Source organism: Phyllobates terribilis, unplaced genomic scaffold, assembly GCF_046119375.1.
Source record: "Phyllobates terribilis strain yellow unplaced genomic scaffold, ASM4611937v1 Scaffold_11__3_contigs__length_659146591, whole genome shotgun sequence".
NCBI lineage: Eukaryota > Metazoa > Chordata > Amphibia > Anura > Dendrobatidae > Phyllobates > Phyllobates terribilis.
In genome coordinates, this window is record NW_027362771.1 from 337,985,272 (window position 1) to 338,006,329 (window position 21,058).

At 44.6% G+C, this 21,058-nt stretch overlaps 1 protein-coding gene across 1 annotated transcript in view; it reads left to right on the forward strand.

The window, feature by feature from the left end:
- STRA6 (signaling receptor and transporter of retinol STRA6) overlaps positions 1–21,058 on the forward strand; it is a 110,756-nt gene that overhangs the window by 41,057 nt on the left and 48,641 nt on the right. The window contains exons 8-9 of the mRNA XM_073652770.1: positions 11,704–11,771; positions 15,154–15,224. Of these exons, the coding sequence (XP_073508871.1) occupies positions 11,704–11,771; positions 15,154–15,224 (139 nt within the window). The remainder of the gene's footprint in view (positions 1–11,703; positions 11,772–15,153; positions 15,225–21,058) is intronic.

The window sequence follows — 21,058 nt, forward strand, 5'->3', positions numbered from 1 at the left end:
ACACACTAACAAGAGACAAAAACAGCAGATCCAAAAACAAAATAAAACCACATGAAAAAAAAACGCAATGAAAAAAACGCAAGTAACCTAATTTACATAATAGGTGCAGAAAATCTGTAACATCAAAAAGTCACCAAATACTTGTTGTGGGAACGTAGCCTTAAAGTCAGTTATCTTGTTATAAAATATTCAACAGTTTCACAGTTGAAATAATTTTTACTTAATTTTCATGTATTTTTGTGTGATCAATTGTTAAAATCAATTGTCATGAGAAGGGTTTTAAATACCATTATATTTGTTACTGTGGGTTGATCAATATTGTATTTACTATGACTGTATCTTGAACAGGGTAAAATATTGTATTTGCAATAGCATGGACTGCAGCATTAGGAATAAATATATTCCTGAGATAAATTCTTTTCTTTGTGTAAGGCTTTTGCTTTTGAATAGGAGAGTAGGATAGAAAATGACCAGTGTCTCATAACAATGAGCTTGATGAAATGACTAGTGAAATAGGTCAATTGATCGCTAATTGCAGCTGCCTTTTTTCTGCAATGATTGATAAAACGCGAAAACCATTCAGAGCACAAAATTGATTTCTTCTACGTGTCTTAATCACAGTGTGTAGAATATTGATTTTATGAAATGTCTCCGTGTGAAGGCGCAATTTTGCCACCTTTTTAAGGAAATTTGCTCCTTCCTCAAACAAAATTATTATTTCAATTTCAAAGCTGATTGCATGAGATTCCAGTATCCACAAAATGTCTCACACTCTAGTTTAGGCTTCCTTCACACCTAAGGGGAATATACTAAGGCCTCATTCAGATTTTAGTGATTTTTCATGTTCTGATTGTCATTATTGTTTTAGATCTGACTTTCATCAGTGTTTGGTCAGTGGGTCAGTTTCTACCATCAGTGTTTCATCAATGATTTTCTCATATGAAACAAAGAATTAAATTGCAAAGCTTCTCCTATACATTACCAAGTTAATCACTAACAGCACAAGGATTGTCCATTATTTTCACGGACCCATAATCTTGTATTGGTGATTTTGATACCTCCGATGAAAAATGGACACGTCTCCATGATTTTTTTGAACACAATCTGCAAAAATACAAGGACATGTAAATAGCACCATAGACTTTAATTGGTTTATGTTCTTTCTGTGAAAATCATGGATAGAATACATACGTGAAAAACGGACGTGTGTATGAGGTCTAAGACTGTCAACTTAAAGGGAATCTGTAAGTAGGATTGACCCTCCTACGCCATCTATATGGGCATGTAGGTCATAGGAAGCTGAATAAAATGATACCTTGTTATCTGTGATCCTATGTCTTATTGCTAAGAAATCCAGTATTTTCTTGTATGAGAATAAACTGTTAAGATTTATGAGCTGGACATAGATCTCCTGGGAATCTGCCTCCAGAGCTTATTTTAAATTAAAAGGGGCGTTACCAATATGAGTCATGTAATGACTGACAGCTCACTCTCTTGATCTACATGTCTCACATTGATAATACTTCTTTTAATTTAAAAAAAGTTCTGGAAGCAGATTCTTAGGGAAATCTATGTCCGACCCATGGATCTTAGCAGCACATTTACATATTAAGAAAAACATGGATTTCTCTGGAATAAGATCGCAGATATCAATGTATGATTTTCTTCTACTTTCTATGACCCACATGCCCAAATAGACGGCATAAGAGTACTCAGCATAAGCATTAACAGCATGTCCCAAAGTAGAAGCAGAATGTACTGGCTGAACATATACAATTGTATGCACACCGTTGCATATGTCACCAATTTGCTACCATTGTAAAGTATACAAGAGTATGTTTTTATTTGTTTGAAAGCTTTTTTTGTTTGAAAACTGTTTTTTGAGCAAGAATTGGATCTATAGAGATATACTCATTTGCACATTGGGAGCATTTTCTGGCGGATATGTTGAAACTTCACTTCTATGTGTGAACACAACCTTTTGTCAAATTATAATTGTGTCCAGACTTTATGTAAAGGTGAGTATGTGTGTGTTTGTGTTACCATGGCTTTATATATACTTATTCATACACATCAAGGTCTTAGCTGTTCAGGTCCTTTCTCCTTGGAAACAGAAAGCTTTGTGTTCCAGTTGCTCTTAGCAATTAACTGCCTCAATGTGGCCTGGCAATGTACTGTGGCCTTGGTAGAGATTGCTGAGACTTTAATTGCAGTGCTTGACAATGCAGAAGCAGTACCCCATCAGGCTGCAGAGCCATATAAAAAGACTAATCATTTAGTCACATCTTCGCTAAAGTGAAAGCCAGAATATAGCTCTGTGATCATATGCTAGTATTGTATGTACCTGTACGTACCAGCTCCAGGCAGATAATGAAGAAGTTCTGTGTAGTCACATGAGCTGAAGGACAATATTTTTTTGTCTCCATGTGGAAGAAGTAGAGTAACATTCTCGCAAAACTAATGGTGTCTATACACATTGGCTAGCATTTGGACGATGCTTTTTCATTTGGTCAAAAAGGGAGGCTTATATAGCGGGAGATCAAAAGTATTGAGCATTGGAGTCAAGCGGCCTAATCCATTGTTCCCTGTTGGGGCATGCAACAGCCACTGTATAGTCAGAAATTATGTTCTTTATCGAGGGCAAAAGATCTTTCATGGAACATTTGTTTGTAGATCAGCCATACCAGCCAGTATTCGGTCAGTATTTTTTCTCAGGAGTGGGAGTCAAAACCAGGTGAGGAACAATCAGAGAAATGGTATAATAGAAACAAGTCACCAATTCTGCATTTATCACCCACCCCTGGTTTTGGCTCCCACTCCTGAGAAAAAATGCTGACCAAATACTGATAGTAGGGCCGTGGCCTGAACCCCCAATACACATGCACATTTGGTTCAACTGAGTGTGCATGTGTTTTCAATGTGAATAGGAGAGTCTCCAATTAGAGCAATAGAATGTGATCTTGAAATTCCACAAGCCTGACCCCTTTTTCCCCCTTTACACGAAAAAGGCGACACAAAAAGGGCAGATGCACATACAGTAAGGCCTCATTCACACGTTCGTGTTAAACACATACGTGAAAAATGGTACCAGTGAAATCAGTGTTTCTGATCAGTGTGTCATCAGTGTATGGTCCATGTGTCTGTTTTTACCATCAGTGTGTCATCAACGTATGATCCGTGTGTCTGTTTTTACCATCAGTGAGTCATCAGTGTATAGTCCGTGTGTCCATTTTTACCATCAGTGTCATCAGTGTTTGTCACGGATGGATAAATAAATATATTACAAAGCTTCTCCTATCCTTTGCATTGTTAAATACATGCAGCACATGGATAGCACACTGATGCCATCCTTGTGCTCTACGTGTTTTTCATGAACCCATAGATTTGTATTGTCTCTTTTCATCCGTGATATCGGAGAAAAAGAGACATGATCCATGAAAAAACACCGACATGTGAATAGCCCCATAGATTATAATGGGTACGTGTTGTATCCATGAAAAAATAGATAGAACACGTACAGTACAGACCAAAAGTTTGGACACACCTTCTCATTTAAAGATTTTTCAGTATTTTCATGACTATGAAAATTGTACATTCACACTGAAGGCATCAAAACTATGAATTAACACATGTTAATTATATACTTAACAAAAAAGTGTGAAACAACTGAAAATATGTCTTATATTCTAGGTTCTTCAAAGTAGCCACCTTTTGCTTTGATGATTGCTTTGCACACTCTTGTCATTCTCTTGATGAGCTTCAAGAGGTAGTCACCTGAAATGGTTTTCACTTCACAGGTGTGCCCTGTCAGGTTTAATAAGTGGGATTTCTTGCCTTATAAATGGGGTTGGGACCATCAGTTGTGTTGTGCAGAAGTCAGGTGGATACACAGCTGATAGTCCTACTGAGTAGACTGTTAGAATTTGTATTATGGCAAGAAAAAAGCAGCTAAGTAAAGAAAAACGAGTGGCCATCATTACTTTAAGAAATGAAGGTCAGTCAGTGCAAAAAATTGGGAAAACTTTGAAAGTGTCCCCAAGTGCAGTTGCAAAAACCATCAAGCGCCACAAAGAAACTGGCTCACATGAGGACCGCCCCAGGAAAGGAAGACCAAGAGTCACCTCTGCTTCTGAGGATAAGGTTATATGAGTCACCAGCCTCAGAAATCGCAGGTTAACAGCAGCTCAGATTAGAGACCAGGTCAATGCCACACAGAGTTCTAGCAGCAGACACAATATAGTGGCGGCTGGGGACCGAGTATGGACTCCCGGCCGCCGTCGGCATGACGTTGTGAAAAGTTTCCGCCTCCACGAGCTTGAAAGGCCATATTTCAAGTGCAAAGAGCTGCCCAGAAATCTGGCAGTTTAGTGTTGCGACCTGTGGGTGGGTGGGTGGCTGGCTGCATACTTGCACTTGCATTCCAAGTAACAGAAAACTAAACAGATGGTGGCCTCTATCATCATCATGGCCTCACCTCGGCACTATGAACTCTCCTGAAGGAGAAGCCAGGGCCCGCCGGAGGAGTCTCCGGTTCTCTGGTGGGCCTGTCCAACCCTGCCGAAAAGCAGCCCTGGCTAAGAAAAGTGTGGGGGAAGGTTCCCGGACACTCTATGGCTGCTTTTTTAATGTGAATCGGCCATGCTTATGCATGTTATTTCTCAAAACGCATTACAGATCAGGCCATTGTCCAACTCTGTATTCAAGACATTAAATGCGCAAAGAAAGATGTGTGTGTGTCAAAGCACCACCGACAAGTGCGAGTTGATGTTGGAAAGGCTGCCATTGCTTCTGCAACAAGCTCAATTACATGACTTCCTGGGAGAAATGACACGCAGGGTAGATACGGTTTCCCTCTATGCCAGTCCTTTCACTGAGCTAAATACAACTCTCAGCAAAAAAAGTTGTGGACTGGCACCGTACCATCCCTGGCCACATTCACCTGTCCACGTGTTTGTGGTTAGGCGGTCCTTCCCAGTAAGTGCACTGGGGAGGGCATGGGTAATGTTGTGGGACCAGTGCTTGTGGAAGGCGGAGGCGATACCGGGAAATATAGTGGCGGCTGGGGACCGAGTATGGACACCCGGCCGCCGCTGGCATGAGGTTATGAAAAGCTTCCGCCTCCACGAGCCTAAAAGGCCACATTTCAAGTGCAAGCAGCTGTCAAAAATTTGGCAGTATAGTATTGCAGCCTGTGGGTGGGTGGTTGGCTGCCTGCATACTTGCGCTTGCATTCCAAGGAATGGGGTAGGGACAACTGAACGCTGCAGTGGGACAAGGACGTGGACTGTGATTGTTGCAAGTCTGCAACGACAGGTGCATGGCGGGAGGCATCTTCGCATGCGCCAAGGATCACTTATGATGGGCACACTTTTAGGCAGTGACCTGGGAGTCAGAAATGCTTCCAGAGGTCTTCCCCATGCTGTTACCATGTCTTTTCAGCACTTTTCAGTCTTATCACACCACATGGCCAGATAAGGTTGTAAAATGTTAAAATGACATTTCCTGGTGAATGCATTTTTCTTGGTTGAAAGCAATGCAAAAGTGAAAAAACGCATCAAAAACGCTACGTGTGAACATAGCCCAAATTGTGGAGGAGTATTTTTGTTTTTGGTTATTTATTTTGCCTTATATACAAGTCATTACCCTGGAAATGATGTTCCTTAACATATTTCCCAGGAAAATCCATTTTTGTTTCGTTTTTGTATGTTTTATTGTGAGTCCGTAAAAGTGGCGTAATACTCTGACCACGTTGCTGACAGCAGTGATCTTGGAGTCAGAGATGCTTCCAGGGGTCTTCCCCATGCTGTTCCCATTTCATTTGAGCACTGTTCCCATCGATTTGGGCAATTTTTAGGCCCTCTGCAGACCGCCGGGGGGAGTCACCTGAAAAATGCTCGAGTTTCCCATAGACTTCCATTGGGCTCGTTGCTAGGGTCGAGCACCCGAGTATTCCAATTTGCTCGACCCGAGCAACGAGTACCCGAGCATTTTAGTGCTCACTCATCACTAGGTGTAACGCTATTATGTACATGTGTAAATATTTGTGTGCTTTCCAATGAGAAATTATATTCCTTTTAGTAGCAAAATGAAGTGCGAGCTGTAATTCAATTGCAAATCACTAATTGAGTGGTAGTGATTTTGGTCAGCAGAATTGAAATCATTTGCATAAAGGACATCTGCCGGATTTGACTGACGCCTCAGCTGCAAACACCAGGATCCAAGCAGCCTACAGTATCTGTATTTCTCTATGCACTATAAACTGCAGTGCAGACAAATCTTCCACATGAATGTCTTGTGTTGCTGGGTAGACATTAGCTTTTCCACAGCAAGTAGTTTTTCGTCAAGTATAGTGCATAATGCTAACAATAGTATTATGTGCTTTTCTCTAGGAATACATTTGTATCTTTATGGAATATGGATTTAATATGATTGTTTACCAATATTACATCATGAGCTCAGCAAAAAAAGCCAGGTATCTCTTCAAAATAAGAAATATATTTAGAAAGTTAATCCAAGAGATGGCACAGTCAGTGCTTTGTGTGTGTAGTTTTCTGTACTTGTATTTAGCTAATAAATAAATAAAAGAAAAAATGGTGTGGGGTCCCCCTTATTATTATTAACCTGCTGAGGGAAAGCAGACAGCTGCGGGCTAATAATTAATAGGCTGGGAAGAGACCATCGATATTCGCCCCATCCCAGACTAATAAAACTAGCCCTCAGCTGGCCCAGAAATGTTGCATCCATTAGATGCACCAATTCTGGTGCTTAGCCTCGGCTCTTCCCGCTTGCCCTGGTGCATTGGCAAGCGGGTTAATGGTTTTGGAGTTGATGTCAGCTTTGTAATGTCAGCTGACATCAAGTCCAGAGGTTAATAATGGAGAGGCTTCTATAACACACCACCATTACTAACCTCGTAAGGTAAAAGCAAAAAACAGACACACAGAGAAAAGTCCTTTATTTGTACAATGCACTCCCTGACCTTCTTTTACCCATTTATTGCCTTTAACAAATCAATATTCCAAAGGGGTCCGCCATAAATTCATCCCGCGATGATTTCCAACTCTGCTACATCCGGATGGTGTGTTGAGAAGTGACATGAGTTAATGCGACCGCTCAGCTCGCCAGCAGCAACACAGTGACAGCAGCGTGAGAACACGCCTGCAATGACGAGTGGTGACATCAATAAGGTAACCGGAGTTCATCGGCTATGAACTGCGATAGCCTTACTGACGTCAGCGTTCGCAGCGCTGGGTTTGCTGTCAGCTGACATTACAAAGCTGACATCAACCCCAAAACCACTATCTCACTTGCGTACGCACCAAGGCAAGCAGGAAAAGCCAAGACTAAGCTACAGAATTGGCGCATCTATTGAATGTGCCATTTCTGGGCGGCAGAGCTCTGGTGTTATTAGTCTGGGAAGGGGCCAATATCCATGGCCTCTTCCCAGGCTATTAATATCAGCCTGCAGCTGTCTGCTTAGCCTTTTCTGGTTATTAAAAGTTGGCGAGACCTCACATCATTTTTTTTGGGGTCCCCCTTTTTAATAACCAGTAAAGGCTAAGTAGACAGCCATGAGCTGATATTAATAGCCTGGGAAGCTCCATGTTTATTGCCCCCTTCCCAGACCAGCTCTCAGTTGTTCACTTTCCCTCAGCTTGTTAAGAAAAATAAGACCCCACGTCGTTTCTCTTTTATTTATTTAATTATTAGCTAAATACATGTACAGTAAGAAACACATGCCCTGCACTAATTATATATCTCAATTACATCTTTCTATCTATTCTATCTATATATCTATTCTATTCTGACGGTTTACGCTATCAATTTACTGTACTTGGCTGATGAAATGTCGGTTTTCCTATGAGATGGGTGAGCATGGTCCGTATACCGTGAGATTTTTTTCTCGCACCCATTGACTTGCATTGGCGAGTCTCATCCAATATACGGTGCCATTCACTGCATGCTCTGATTTTTTTCTCAGTCCGATCTGAGCTGAGAAAAAAAATCGCAGATGAACACAGAATCATTCAATAACATTAGTCACAGTGCAATCTGATTTTATTTTTTAAACACAGATAATTTTGAGCCCTTAGCCTTGTTTACCGATAATCACATTCTATCCTTTACATTTTTCTTTCTGTGCTTTGGCACAAATTTGCACACTGTAGCATACTTTTCATCGAAAGCATCTTAGTGCATGAACGCATGTTAGGGCATATTGTATGGACATGTGCTGTCCAATTAAAAATTGGACCCCATACTGACTAGTGCAGTTCAAAAGCTCTGTTCAGATGACATTTTTTCCCACACGGACCAAGTGTCCATGTGAAAAAAAATTGCAGCATGCAATTTTCTCTTCTGTATATCGGATGAGACTCTCCAATTAACGTCTATAGATGGGGAAAAAAACGGATCCCATATCTATTATACGTATAACATCCAATTTTTACAGATGCATTGCTATTATTAATCTAGGAAACTGTATTTGATCATGTACATTTTAAGTTGTTGATGTATAAATATGGATACCACATGAGCACACGGTGGATATGCAGATGACAAACGGAATGAAAATCGTTACCTGGATGAAAATCAGATGATTTTTCAAACTCTCATCTGACCCCAGTCTTAGACTGAAACCTACAGTATAGGCACTCGATGTGCCGTAAGTGAAGCCTCCATAGTACAGCATGAGATAAAACAAGCCATTAGACATGAGAAAATCAATTCAATGCAAATGGAATTTGTGTTTTATTTTTAGGAGTTCACTGAAATCAGCGAATTGGAACAATTTGCGATTCTCTTTGCTTAAATCACGTAAAATGGCCACTGCACTTTTACACATTGCAGAAGATTCCATCAGAGAAGGATCACGAGACCTTATTCTCGACCAGGCTTGCTTCCTCCATATTGCATTTGTGCATTGAATTCTTGCTTAAATTGATCCAGAATTCTCATGAACATGCTGTCATGTATATTAGGTATTTTAGACACTTTTGGTATTTCACTTATTAAGGCTTAGGTCACATGACGGTATTTTCTCTCATACCAGAGAATCGGGACGATTATGCTAATCACACTCTGATCAGAGTGTGATCAGAGTGTGATACGATTTTCTTGCGGAACATTTTTTTTTTCCCTTCTTCTCCATTCTGTCAGTCATTCAGAATTTAACCACACTCAGATGTCATCCAAGTGCAGTCTGATTTTTTCCACAGACTCTTTGACTTGCATGGCCGAGTGCGATCTGAATATTGGACGCAAATTGGGCATGCTGCAATATTTTTCCTCGGTCAGACTCGGTCCGAGGAAAACATCAGACTTGTGTACGTCCCCATAGAATAACATTGGTCCGAGTGCGATGCAATGTTTTGTCGAATCACACTTAGACTGAAAATATGGTCGTCTGCAGAAGCCCTAAGAGGCGTAGCTTAGCAGGAAAGGGGTGTGATTTTTAAGATGCACTAAATAGTGCCAAACTTATTGTGTAAAATACTGTCTGCCCTAAGTAAGCCAATGAGGAAGTAATTGTAGATAGGCAAAAGTGCCCAAAATTTGTACCACATTTATTATCCAGCATTATGATGCATTTGATAGATCTGCCTATTCAGATCTCCATATCTGTTTTTTTACTTTATCTCCAGTTATGTTACATTCAAGTCCCAATATTGACTGGGGATTCTCAAACGAAACGTCACCAGGAGGATGGCCCTTCAGTCAATTCCCAGCAGTTTTGATCACCCCACTTTAAACAGGACATTATCAGGGGGCGGCGCTACGTTCCCTTACCACATCTTCTTTCACCAGCACTTACCGATGACATTACAAATCAATCGCAGCGGAAAGAGCAAGGATATGTGACTACATTGCCACTCTACAGATTCTATCATCACCCTGAAATGGATGGTCATCAGGGAGAGGTGCTGCAGTCACTCCCCCTGCCTCTATCACTGCCACACCCTGATGATGGGGCAGGAACTGTCACTTCTCATTACACAGTGATGAATCTCACTGAAAGAATAGGGCCAAATACAGTGTCATGACATGACCCCTCATGAAGCTGGGTGAAACGCGCGTTGGGGCTCCTGGGCTTCCCCACTATTGGACCATATCACAGTTACACTATGTAAGTTTTCATTAACTGTATTTGGCCCTATTCTTTTACTGAGTTTTACTCTTGAGGCAATGACATTTTGGCTGATTATGTGTGACACCCACCCTGGGATATGGGTGATACTCTTAGCCGGGCCTTTGCAGATGGTTCGGGGGGAATGCAGTCGCGGCCTTGGCCCGTTCCGTGCCCAGGGCGGTCACTTTTAATAGGGAAGGGGGATTTTGGATGGTGGATAAGGGGATAATGTCCAACTACGCCACCTGTGGTTTCTGGTGAAGGCCACCAGCGCCGCGTCAGTCCTCTGAGGCAGGTCTATTAGGCGGCAATGTTGGTATTGCTCCCCACAGGTGGAGCAAGGCCTCAGGGCAGTGATGTTGAGGTGTAGGAGTGCAATGATGGGTGCAGCGCCGCGTAGCAAGAATTAGACAGAGACGGGGTGTTGAAGTCATCTGAGTCTTTTACTCACTTGATGTCTCTCAATAGTCACAAAGCTTCTCTCTGTTTCCACGTGGCTTGCTGCGGCCACCAGGGTGGGGCTCAGCACTTCCCCGGTAACTTTGGAGCACCTGTCAAGACCCCGGTGGTATGTTCCTTTCCCGTTCCTCTTCTCCACATGTTCCCCACTGAGTCCCGTCCGAGTACTGCGGTATCCCAACAGGCAGCGTACAGCTCCCGGTCCATCTGTGTGCTGGGGCTGGGCTGGGCCCCTCTGGATGAACTCAGATAAGGGTATACAGGTGGCGACTGTCTGCATCCCCCTGCGATCCACTAAGCCTCCGGACTTTTCCAACTAAGACTTGAAGTTCAGAGTCAGATAACTGGGGACCGGTACCCCCTCTTGAGGCAGGGCCCGACTGGGGTGTACGGGATGGCGACTCCGCTCCGTCCGCAACCTCTGGGTTCCTTTCGCCTGTGGAGCCTATCTCCTCTGCTCCCCTCCTGGCCTTCTTGGGTTCGGGACCTTGACCAGGGTAGAGTCATCCGTTACCTCCGCCCTGCTCCTCGCCTCAAGGCCTGAGGGCGAGGACCGTGAATCTACAGTCAGCTGCAGCCTCTTGCTGGACCCCAGCTGTAGACCCACAATCAAAAGACCACGAACCTAAGATGGCTTCCCTATATATAAGATTATGCTAATGTCCTAATGTAAATGCTCCCCCACCCTCACCCACTACTTAGTTCCCCCTCTCTTTGGTTCCCCCCAACTCCTCTATCCCAGCCCGGGGCAGCACTATGGTGCTATCTGGCCCCCTACAGAACAGGAGTGGTGTAGTGTTGAGTGTGTGGGTTGGGGTCCTGTGTGATGCTCCATCCTTACCTGGGAGAGGAGATACCACACCTTTTTATGAGATGCAGTTTCCCTGTAGCGACTGAACCCTCAGGGGCGCCACATATGCATTGTGTATGTGTGTGGGTGTAGCCCTCCATTGAGGCTCTCTGTTTCATTTTAAATTTCGATATTTGATTTTATTCTTTATATTAATAAATTCATTGATTTTGTGAGACATTTTATGCACCTTACTTTAAAGAACAAGTTTGGATAATGAAATCAGATTAGCAGTTTTGAATGTTGTTTGTTTTTCTTTTTTTAGATGTCAGAAAGAAATTATTACCTCAAATACCTGAAGGGACTTTTGAAGCGGAAAGCATCCAAAACCAGGTCTGTTAATGCAAAGTAAATTCACTAGAAACTACACATTATGCAAATAGATGCATTTGTTTCATATTATGTTTTGTATTTGCACAGGCCGCTACATTTCTAACATATGTTTCAAATTTGTGATGTTAGCAATTTGAAACACTAGTCATAGATTCTTTATAATTTATTACTCGCTCCCTGAGGCTCATGTAGTGGAAGTGAAAAATGTCATAATTCAGATTTCAGAACTGACTGTAAGTATAAAAAGAGAAATAGTAAGGGAGATTCACTAACTAAAATACACCAGAATTCACTCTAAAATTCAGTCAGAATTCTGGCCATGCACCACATCTATTAAGGTTTTAGACCATTTTAGAAAGTGTCTAAAAAAGGGCTAATCTACACCAAATTTGCTAAAAATGAATTTCAGTCTCTTGGCTTTGAAAGTTGTCTAAAATTAAGCCAACTGACTGTGTGTTTAGTGCATATTTGTCAACTTTTGAAAACTGTCTTCAGGGCGATTCCGTGATGTGGCTCACGCTGTGCACCATGCAAAATTTTGGGGCCAAAATAATCCCTTTTTTGTAGACTACATCCCTTTTTTAGAATACACACATTTATATATCCCTTCCACACCCATAGTAAAGGCAGCAAAAATGGCAGGATATTTGCCCTGTCTGTAAATGTAGTGGATGTCACCTGCAGTCCTATGTAACAGTGTAGGTAACACACAGAGATAACTGAGTACACACAGAGATAACTGAGTACACACAGCGTAGTAAATGTTACATGCAGTCCGACGTGATACTACCATCATAATGGTAAAAATCAGCTTTACCAGGTGCTCTGCAGATCGTGTAATATGTATCTGTTTTCTCTGATCATAGTCATTCATTTCCCTATTCTCCTCTATTCAACCAAGACCATCTTGAAGATTTCTTCCAACCAAGACTTGTCTCTGCAAAACATAGCACATCGCTTTTCCAGCACCCTCCCCACTTTTCCTACACCTCTATGCAAACCACAAAGTGCTATACCCATCTAAAGTGTCCCATAGAGAAACTGACAGCTGATATACCAGCAGATTCATGGGCAGTGTGTATCAGACAGTAGCTGCATGATTTCAGCCAGGTATGTGTAATGCAGGTGTCTGGATGCAACGCACAGAGAACACAAAGCAACAATAGTCGGTGATCGATTTAATTCTATTTAAATGCACTAGAAAGTTTTACCGTAATTTAGTGAGTAACTCTGAACAATTAGTGTTAGTAACTAGGCAAATAAACAATGGAACGAATAACCATAAGCTTGGAATATCAAATAAAGTCTTTCACTATTTAACGTTAATGTCCCTTTAACAAGGGTGGTGCACCCATTGGTGGGAGTCACCACGTAAGTTCCTTCTGCAGTTTTGGCCCTAGCGGGAGTCACTGTTTTTTTTTGCTAGTCCGCCCCCTTCCAACCTGTTGTCCTAATCCCAGCTGACCCCAGTACCGTAGGTGATAGTTGGAAGTGACAGCCTTGCTCACTCGAGTTGTCTCTCTGCAATCGCAGGCATGCCTTTCCTGCCACTGTCTACTTGCAGATCTTCTCAGCTTGACCGTTGTAGGGCGCAGATCCTAGTATTTACTAGCACAGTTTGAACTCTGAGGCTCACCGGGTGTCGTCTGGACCTTGTCTGCAAGCAGCCAGCACCCTGCTGACACACACTTCCTACTGTGGCCTGTCACTATGGCTGCAGCATCTTCTCCAGTGCACATCTGCACCTTGCTCTCTTTTGGCGCCAAAGTCTCCTGCGATTTGGCGCTTTTATATCAAGGAAGTCTTTCCTTTGGGTCACCTGATCAGGTCCAGCACACAAAGTCGCTCCCCCTGCAAATCTTCCAGCACAATTTGGTTCTGCTTGATTTCGCCTGGCCAGCAGATAAGCAGTCTCTCCTCATTAATGGCACATTCTGCAAGAGCTCGTCAAGGATATCACTGCTTTTTACTACATGTTTAAAGGGAACCTGTCAGTAGCTTTTTGCTATGGAATATGAGAGCTGCATGATGTAGGGGCAGAGAGCCTTGTCCCAACGATGTATCACTTGGTGTATTATCGCTGTACTTCTTGGTGTAGTTTTAATAGAATCCATGTTTTCCCTGCTGTAGATGTTGCAGTGGTCATAATCCTGAGCTCTGTATAACCCGCCCACAATGCGGATTGTCAATTTCCTGTATACAGTGTACATTGTTAGCAAGCTGCCAATCAGTGGTGGGCTCATACAGATTTGCTGGTCTGGCTTGCATTCGACATGTAGTCCAACCGTGATAAACTTCTGCTGATAAAACTCTGATCATATTGAAACTACAACAAGCTGCTGAGCAAGTGACACCTCGCTGGAGTCAGGTTCTCTGCCTCTACATTATTCTCTCAGATTAAATAGCAAAAACCTGCTGACAGATTCCATTTAACACTGAAAAGATGCGGCATTTCAGAGAAAAAAAACTTTAAAAGATGGACAAGTGGATCCCTGGCGGCTTCTCCCTGCCCTCTCCCCTGGAGGGGACAGTTCTCTCACAATACATGCATGCACGAAGAGAATTGTCACTCAAAGGGAGTGGGTGGGGAGAACCCGAGGCCCCACCTGTCTGACAAGTCTCCAGTGTGGCTTCACCTCCGTGGCTTTTAAACTTAGTATGTTTTTCTCTGAGTGAAATATAGCTGGCTGAAATCATGTTAATACAGTCACAGAGAGGGACTTTTGGCATTCCTACGCCATTTTCGCCAAGATCTATGGTGAGGCGCACATGGTGGCACAAGCTGCTATTCAGAAGCACTGGATTCATTAAGAACCGTGCGCACCTGTTACTGAATCAGGAACATTGGCTCCAGCACTTCTTCTCATCAAGACCAGAATGAAAAAAAATGGTCTTGATTAATCGGGGCCTCATTGTGCCATACCCTTAAGATGACTCTTGTCATCCTATTGCAAGCTATAGCGTGTGCTCCTGAAAACAAGAGGCATCAGCCTATTTTCACCTTTTTAGTGGTCAGTATGAAAACTAGAATATTTCAAGATATTTATTACATAAAGAATAGGCTAGATCCACACCACACGTGAACAGAATACCAAATCCAATTGGATTTGATGACATGCTGTGGATTTTTCACAGCATGACTGTCATTTTGTAATTCTTCTATTCTCATTGTACTCTCTGTAATGCAATGAATGAAATGCAGTTAAAAAATTAATCCACAGGAAAATTTGAAGTACAGATCCACATCGCTTTTAGATTCGTTGCTGATTTTTTCATCTTATTATCCAAATATATCTCATGTTAATTTTCAGATTTATTTACTTTTAAATATTACAGGTATGTATGCCTATCTAAACTACCTTTTCCTTTCTGTGTTTTACAGCAAAGACTCGGTCAGTATTGGCTCACAGGTGGCACTTAATCTCTGCTCTTATCTTTGCTCTTCCACTACAGGTAAAATACTTCTTGTCCCCTTCATTGCTTCATTGTCTTATTCTACTGACACTATAAAAATACAGGGTAAAGTATCGATCATGAAGGTCAATTTTATTGCACATTAAAGGGGATATCTACTACTCGGGCAACCCCTTCTAAATCCTTATGTTTCCACCCAGTAAAATAACAAAACTTATGCTTATCTCGAGTGTGGGCGCCAGCGGTGTTGGCATTGGCTCTCACTTCTTCCAGATGTATATGATTTGCCCGAAGATCAGGAAAGTGAAGCCTGCACTGATTGGCTGCAGGGCAACCATGACATAGCAAGGTGCCACAATACCCGAGAGCCAGTGCCGACACCACTGGAACGGCGGTGTTAGGAGTATAGGTGCTATTATTTTACTAGGGGAAACATAGGGATTGAGAAGGGGTTGACCGAGTAATGTGAAAACCCCTTTAAGCTCATGTGCAAAAATGTAGCTTTTTTTTCCACTGCTTTTTTATTCTACAGGTATCCACACCAAAATACATTATAGCATTTTGCTATGATTGCTGCATTTTTTTCTGCTTTTTTTTGCAGTGTTTCCCTTTTTATGCATATTTGAGGCACATTTGACACAATGTTCTTTTATGTGCTTTTTGTTGCAGAAACACTAGGATTCTGCACTTAAAATGCAACTGCATTTTTTACATATATTTTCTTAACCCCTTTCTGACGTGTGACCTAATAGTACATCATGGTGACCTGGGCCGATTTGACCAATGATGTACTATTAGGTCATGGTCTTTAATGCGGTGCCGCGACCAAAGTCGCGGTGATCACATTAAATTTCCGGCACCATCTTACCTCAGGGTAGATGGCGCCGGCATCCCGGGGGATGTCGCAGCCCCCCTGCACCCACGATCGCTGTGATTGGCTGTTCAATTCTGAACAGCCAGTCACAGCATTCTCACTGTTTCCGGCAAGCAGATTGCCAGAAACAGTGATGTGCAGCACCGATCCTAGGCTGTTGCTAGGAGACCCCAGCCCTGACCCCAAAGCGCTATGATCGCACCGGTCGTAGCGTGACCGCGTGGTGACAGGGCGGTCATGGGGTAGTGACCGGCTTGTGACCTGCCTGTCACCGCCCCATGACCTCCTGTAATGTGATGAAAGCCCCCAGACTGTTCTGATTGGAGCGATCGATGATGACATTGATCGCTCCAATCAGAGTACCTGAATACAGGTGACCGGGCGGTCACAGGGAGGTGTCTGCTGCGGTTCCTGCTCCAGATCCTGCTCCAGAGCCTGCTGAAAGAAGAACAGGGAAGACTTTGGTAAGTCCATCTCTGTTCTCCCCTCTTCCACCTCAATCCCCCCTCTTCCCTTCCTCCTCTTTTTACCCTCCTTCCCACCAGTTTTTTTTTTTTCGTGTGTTCTGCAGCGGCCTAGCACTGACCAGTGACTACGTCACTGATCAACGTCTGTGCTTGCTGCTTTTCAGGATTTTTTTTGTTAATTCTCTCGGTTCTGGTCTCCAGCTCCAGCTCCGGTCCTGGTCTCCTGCTCTGGGCTCCAGTTCCTGCTCTGGGCTCCAGTTCCTGCTCTGGGCACCATTTCCTGCTCCGGGCACCTTTTCCTGCTCCGGGCACCGTCTCCTGCTCCGGACACCATCTCCTGCTCCGGGCACTGTCTCCTGCTCTGGGCACGGTCTCCTGCTCCGGGCACCGACTCCTGCTCCGGTCACGGTCTCCTGCTCCGGGCATGGTCTCCTGCTCTGGGCACGGTCTCCTGCTCCGGACACCATCTTCTGCTTTGGGCACCGTCTCCTGCTCCGGACACCATCTCCTGCTCCGGGCACCGTCTCCTGCTCTGGGCACGGTCTCCTGCTCCAGGCACCGACTCCTGCTCCGGTCACGGTCTCCTGCTCCGGGCACGGTCTCCTGCTCTGGGCACGGTCTCCTGCTCCGGGCACGGTCTCCTGCTCTGGGAACGGTCTCCTGCTCGGGGCACGGTTTCCTGCTCCGGGCACCGTCTCCTGCTCCGGACACCATCTCCTGCTCCGGGCACCGTCTCCTGCTCCGGTCACGGTCTCCTGCTCCGGGCACAATCTCCTGCTCCGGGCACGGTCTCCTGCTTCGGGCACGGTCTCCTGCTCCGGGCACCGACTCCTGCTCCGGGCACCGACTCCTGCTCCGGTCACGGTCTCCTGCTCTGGGCACGGTCTCCTGCTCTGGGCACGGTCTCCTGCTTCGGGCACCGACTCCTGCTCCGGTCACGGTTTCCTGCTCCGGGCATGGTCTCCTGCTCTGGGCACGGTCTCCTGCTCCGGACACCATCTCCTGCTCCGGGCACCGTCTCCTGCTCTGGGCACGGTCTCCTGCTCCGGGCACCGTCTCCTGCTCCGGACACCGACTCCTGCTCCGGGCACCAACTCCTGCTCCGGTCACGGTCTCCTGCTCTGGGCACGGTCTCCTGCTCTGGGCACGGTCTCCTGCTTCGGGCACCGACTCCTGCTCCGGTCACGGTTTCCTGCTCCGGGCATGGTCTCCTGCTCTGGGCACGGTCTCCTGCTCCGGACACCATCTCCTGCTCCGGGCACCGTCTCCTGCTCTGGGCACGGTCTCCTGCTCCGGGCACCGTCTCCTGCTCCGGACACCGTCTCCTGCTCCGGGCACCGTCTCCTGCTCCGGTCACGGTCTCCTGCTCCGGGCACGGTCTCCTGCTCCGGGCACGGTCTCCTGCTCCAGGCACGGTCTCCTGCTCCGGGAACGGTCTCCTGTTCGGGGCACGGTCTCCTGCTCCAGGCACGGTCTCCTGCTCCGGGCCTGGTCTACAGCTCCTGGGTCTTCTGCCCCGGTCCTGCTGCTGATCCTGCTCCAGAGCCTGCTGCTGAAAGAAGAACAGAGAAGACTTTGGTAAGTCCATCTCTGATTTCCCCTCATCCACCCCAATGCCCCTCTTCCCACTCCCCACACATCCGTGTGCACATCCAGCAGCTGCCGAGCGTTGATCGGTGACATAGTTCACTGACCCACCCTCGTGCCCGCTGTTTGTACCGCATACAGTAGTCCCTTTTCCCCTTTTTTTTTAGAAAAAAAAGTTCACACCAAGCACACTGACACACACTCACTCTAAATAAAATACTGACACACACACGCTCTAAATAAAGTACAGACACACACGCACCACATACATAACAAAAAAAAAAATGTCCCGCTCATCCCAAACTAGCTATTCAGTGGAGGCATACGCTTTTCTTGCCTCAGACACTGACAGCGAGGGCGAGGATCCCACATTTCTTTATTTTTCCGACTCCTCGTCGTCCTCCTCTTCTTCCTCCTCAGGTGCCGCTGGACCGCCCCACAGTCATCCCAGGAGAGAAGACGAACCAGCGCCCCCCCACTACTGACCCCATATGGACCTCGTCCCCCGAAAATTATGAGCCACTGATTCCTGATTTCGTGGTGGAATCAGGAATCAACTTTGACACCACCGGCCTCACAGAAATAGACTTTTTCAAAGTCTTTTTCTGTGAGGATTTTATAAACCTCATGGTGGGCAAAACTAATTTGTACGCTCATCAGTTTTTGGAACAAAACCCCTCTTCATCATTTTCTAACTGGTCTCCTGTAGACGCAGTAGAAGTGATGAAGTTTTGGGGCCTGGTCCTTCATATGGGGATCCTGAAGAAGCGAGAAGTTCTGCAATACTGGAGTGTTGACATTTTGTATAACACTCCAGTGTTCCGAATGGTCAAGACCCGGACACGTTTTGAGGCCATCCACAAGTTCTTGCATTACAACGATAATACATAATAAAAAATGGGGCAAGGAATCACAGAAAAGAAAGGCCACAGAGGTAAGTATCAGCAGTACTCAGATGAACATGCACAAAAATAAAGTAAATATATCAACCAATTCTCCACATGAAGTGTTAAAATATTATGTGGAGAATTGGTTGATATATTTACTTTATTTTTGTGCATGTTCATCTGAGTACTGCTGATACTTACCTCTGTGGCCTTTCTTTTCTGTGATTCCTTTCCCCATTTTTTATTATGCATTTTTAAATTATCATCAATAAATGTTATATTTTATATTATATCTAGTTTATGTGTCATATATATAGGTTTTATGGTTAAATAGACACATTTACATATATATTTTCTCTTACACTCCTTTCTAATTATTACAACGATAATGCAAGATGTCCTGCACGCGATGACCCGAACTTTGATCGTTTTTTCAAAGTTCGGCCGGTCATCGAACACTTCAACAAGGGACATCTGTGTGGATGAGTCCTTAATTGCTTTTAAGGGACGGCTTGGATTCCAGCAGTACCTGCCCAGTAAGAGGGCCAGGTATGGAATCAAGCTGTATAAACTCTGTGAGAGTACCTCAGGGTACACTCACAAGTTTAGAGTTTATGAAGGGAAGGACTCCCGGATTGAACCCCCTGAATGTCCCCCTGTTCTGGGAGTTAGTGGAAAATTGTGTGGGACTTGGTGCACCCACTGCTGGATAAAGGTTATCACCTGTACGTGGATAACTTTTATACAAGTATCCCTCTCTTCAAGTCCCTCCCTGCGCGACGTACTGCAGCCTGCGTTACTGTCCACAAAAATCAGAGGGGCCTCCCGAAGACGCTAATTGGGCAGCTGCTCAGAAGGGGTGAGAGCAGAGCCCAATGTAGCGACCACCTCCTGGTGGTCAAGGACAAGGACAAGAGGGATGTCTTGATCACCATACATGGTGATGGCAGCACCCTCAGCACTGTACGAGGTTCCACTACACAGGTCGTCAAACCAGACTGTAGTGGGGTACAACAAGTACATGGAGGGAGTTGATCTTTATGATCAAGTCCTCCAGCCGTACAGTGCTTTGAGAAAGGCCAAGGTGTGGTACAAGAAATTGGCGGTTCACCTTGTACAGATGGCAATGCACAACGCGTTCCTTCTGTCACAATGTGCAGGCCAGATTTCTACATCGTATCTTTACTTTCAGGAGACAGTTATCAAGGATCTGATATTTGGCAGCGGTGACAGAGCGGGTTCCAGTACCTCCGGAACTGAAGGACCTCGAATTGTACCAGGCCGGCATTTCCCAGGGGACATCCCTCAAGTCGCAAAAAAAGGTAAGTCACAAAAGAGGTGCCGAGTGTTAAAAAGGGGAATACGCAAGGACACCATTTATCAATGTGACACCTGCCCCAACAAACCTGACCTGTGCATGAAAGAATGCTTCAAAAGATACCATACTTCCATGCACTATTAAATTAATTTCTGACGTTTGACAACCTGATGAACACTACACAGCTGACGTAGTGTTCGTCACGTTGTCATAAGTCAGTTGTGTAGTGTTCGTCAGGTTGTCCTACACAACTGACGTATAACGCTACATTATAAGCTTCACAAATCAGGTATCAGTTCCAAAAAAGGGGGCACTTGTTGGGCATTTCCACGGTTTAGGCTCTGAGAATGTGACATGACGCCCACAGACAATTCCATCAAAGTCTGCATTCCAAAGCGTCACTTCTTCCCTTCCGAGCTATGACATGCGCCCAAATAGTAGTTTTCTCCAACACATGGGGTAACAGCGTTCTCATGAGAAATTGGACAACAGATTTTGAGGTCCACTTTCCCCTGTTACCCTTGTGAAAATATTTTTTTTAACATTTTTGTGGAAAAAATGTTTTTTTTTATTTTTACAAGTCAACATTATAATTTTCTGAGAGGCACCTGGGGGTTCAAAGTGTTGACCACACATCTAGATAAATTCATTGGGGGTCTGGTTTCGAAAATGGGGTCACTTGTGGGGGGTTTCCACTGATTAGGCACATCAGGGTCTCTTCAAACGCAACATAGGGTCCA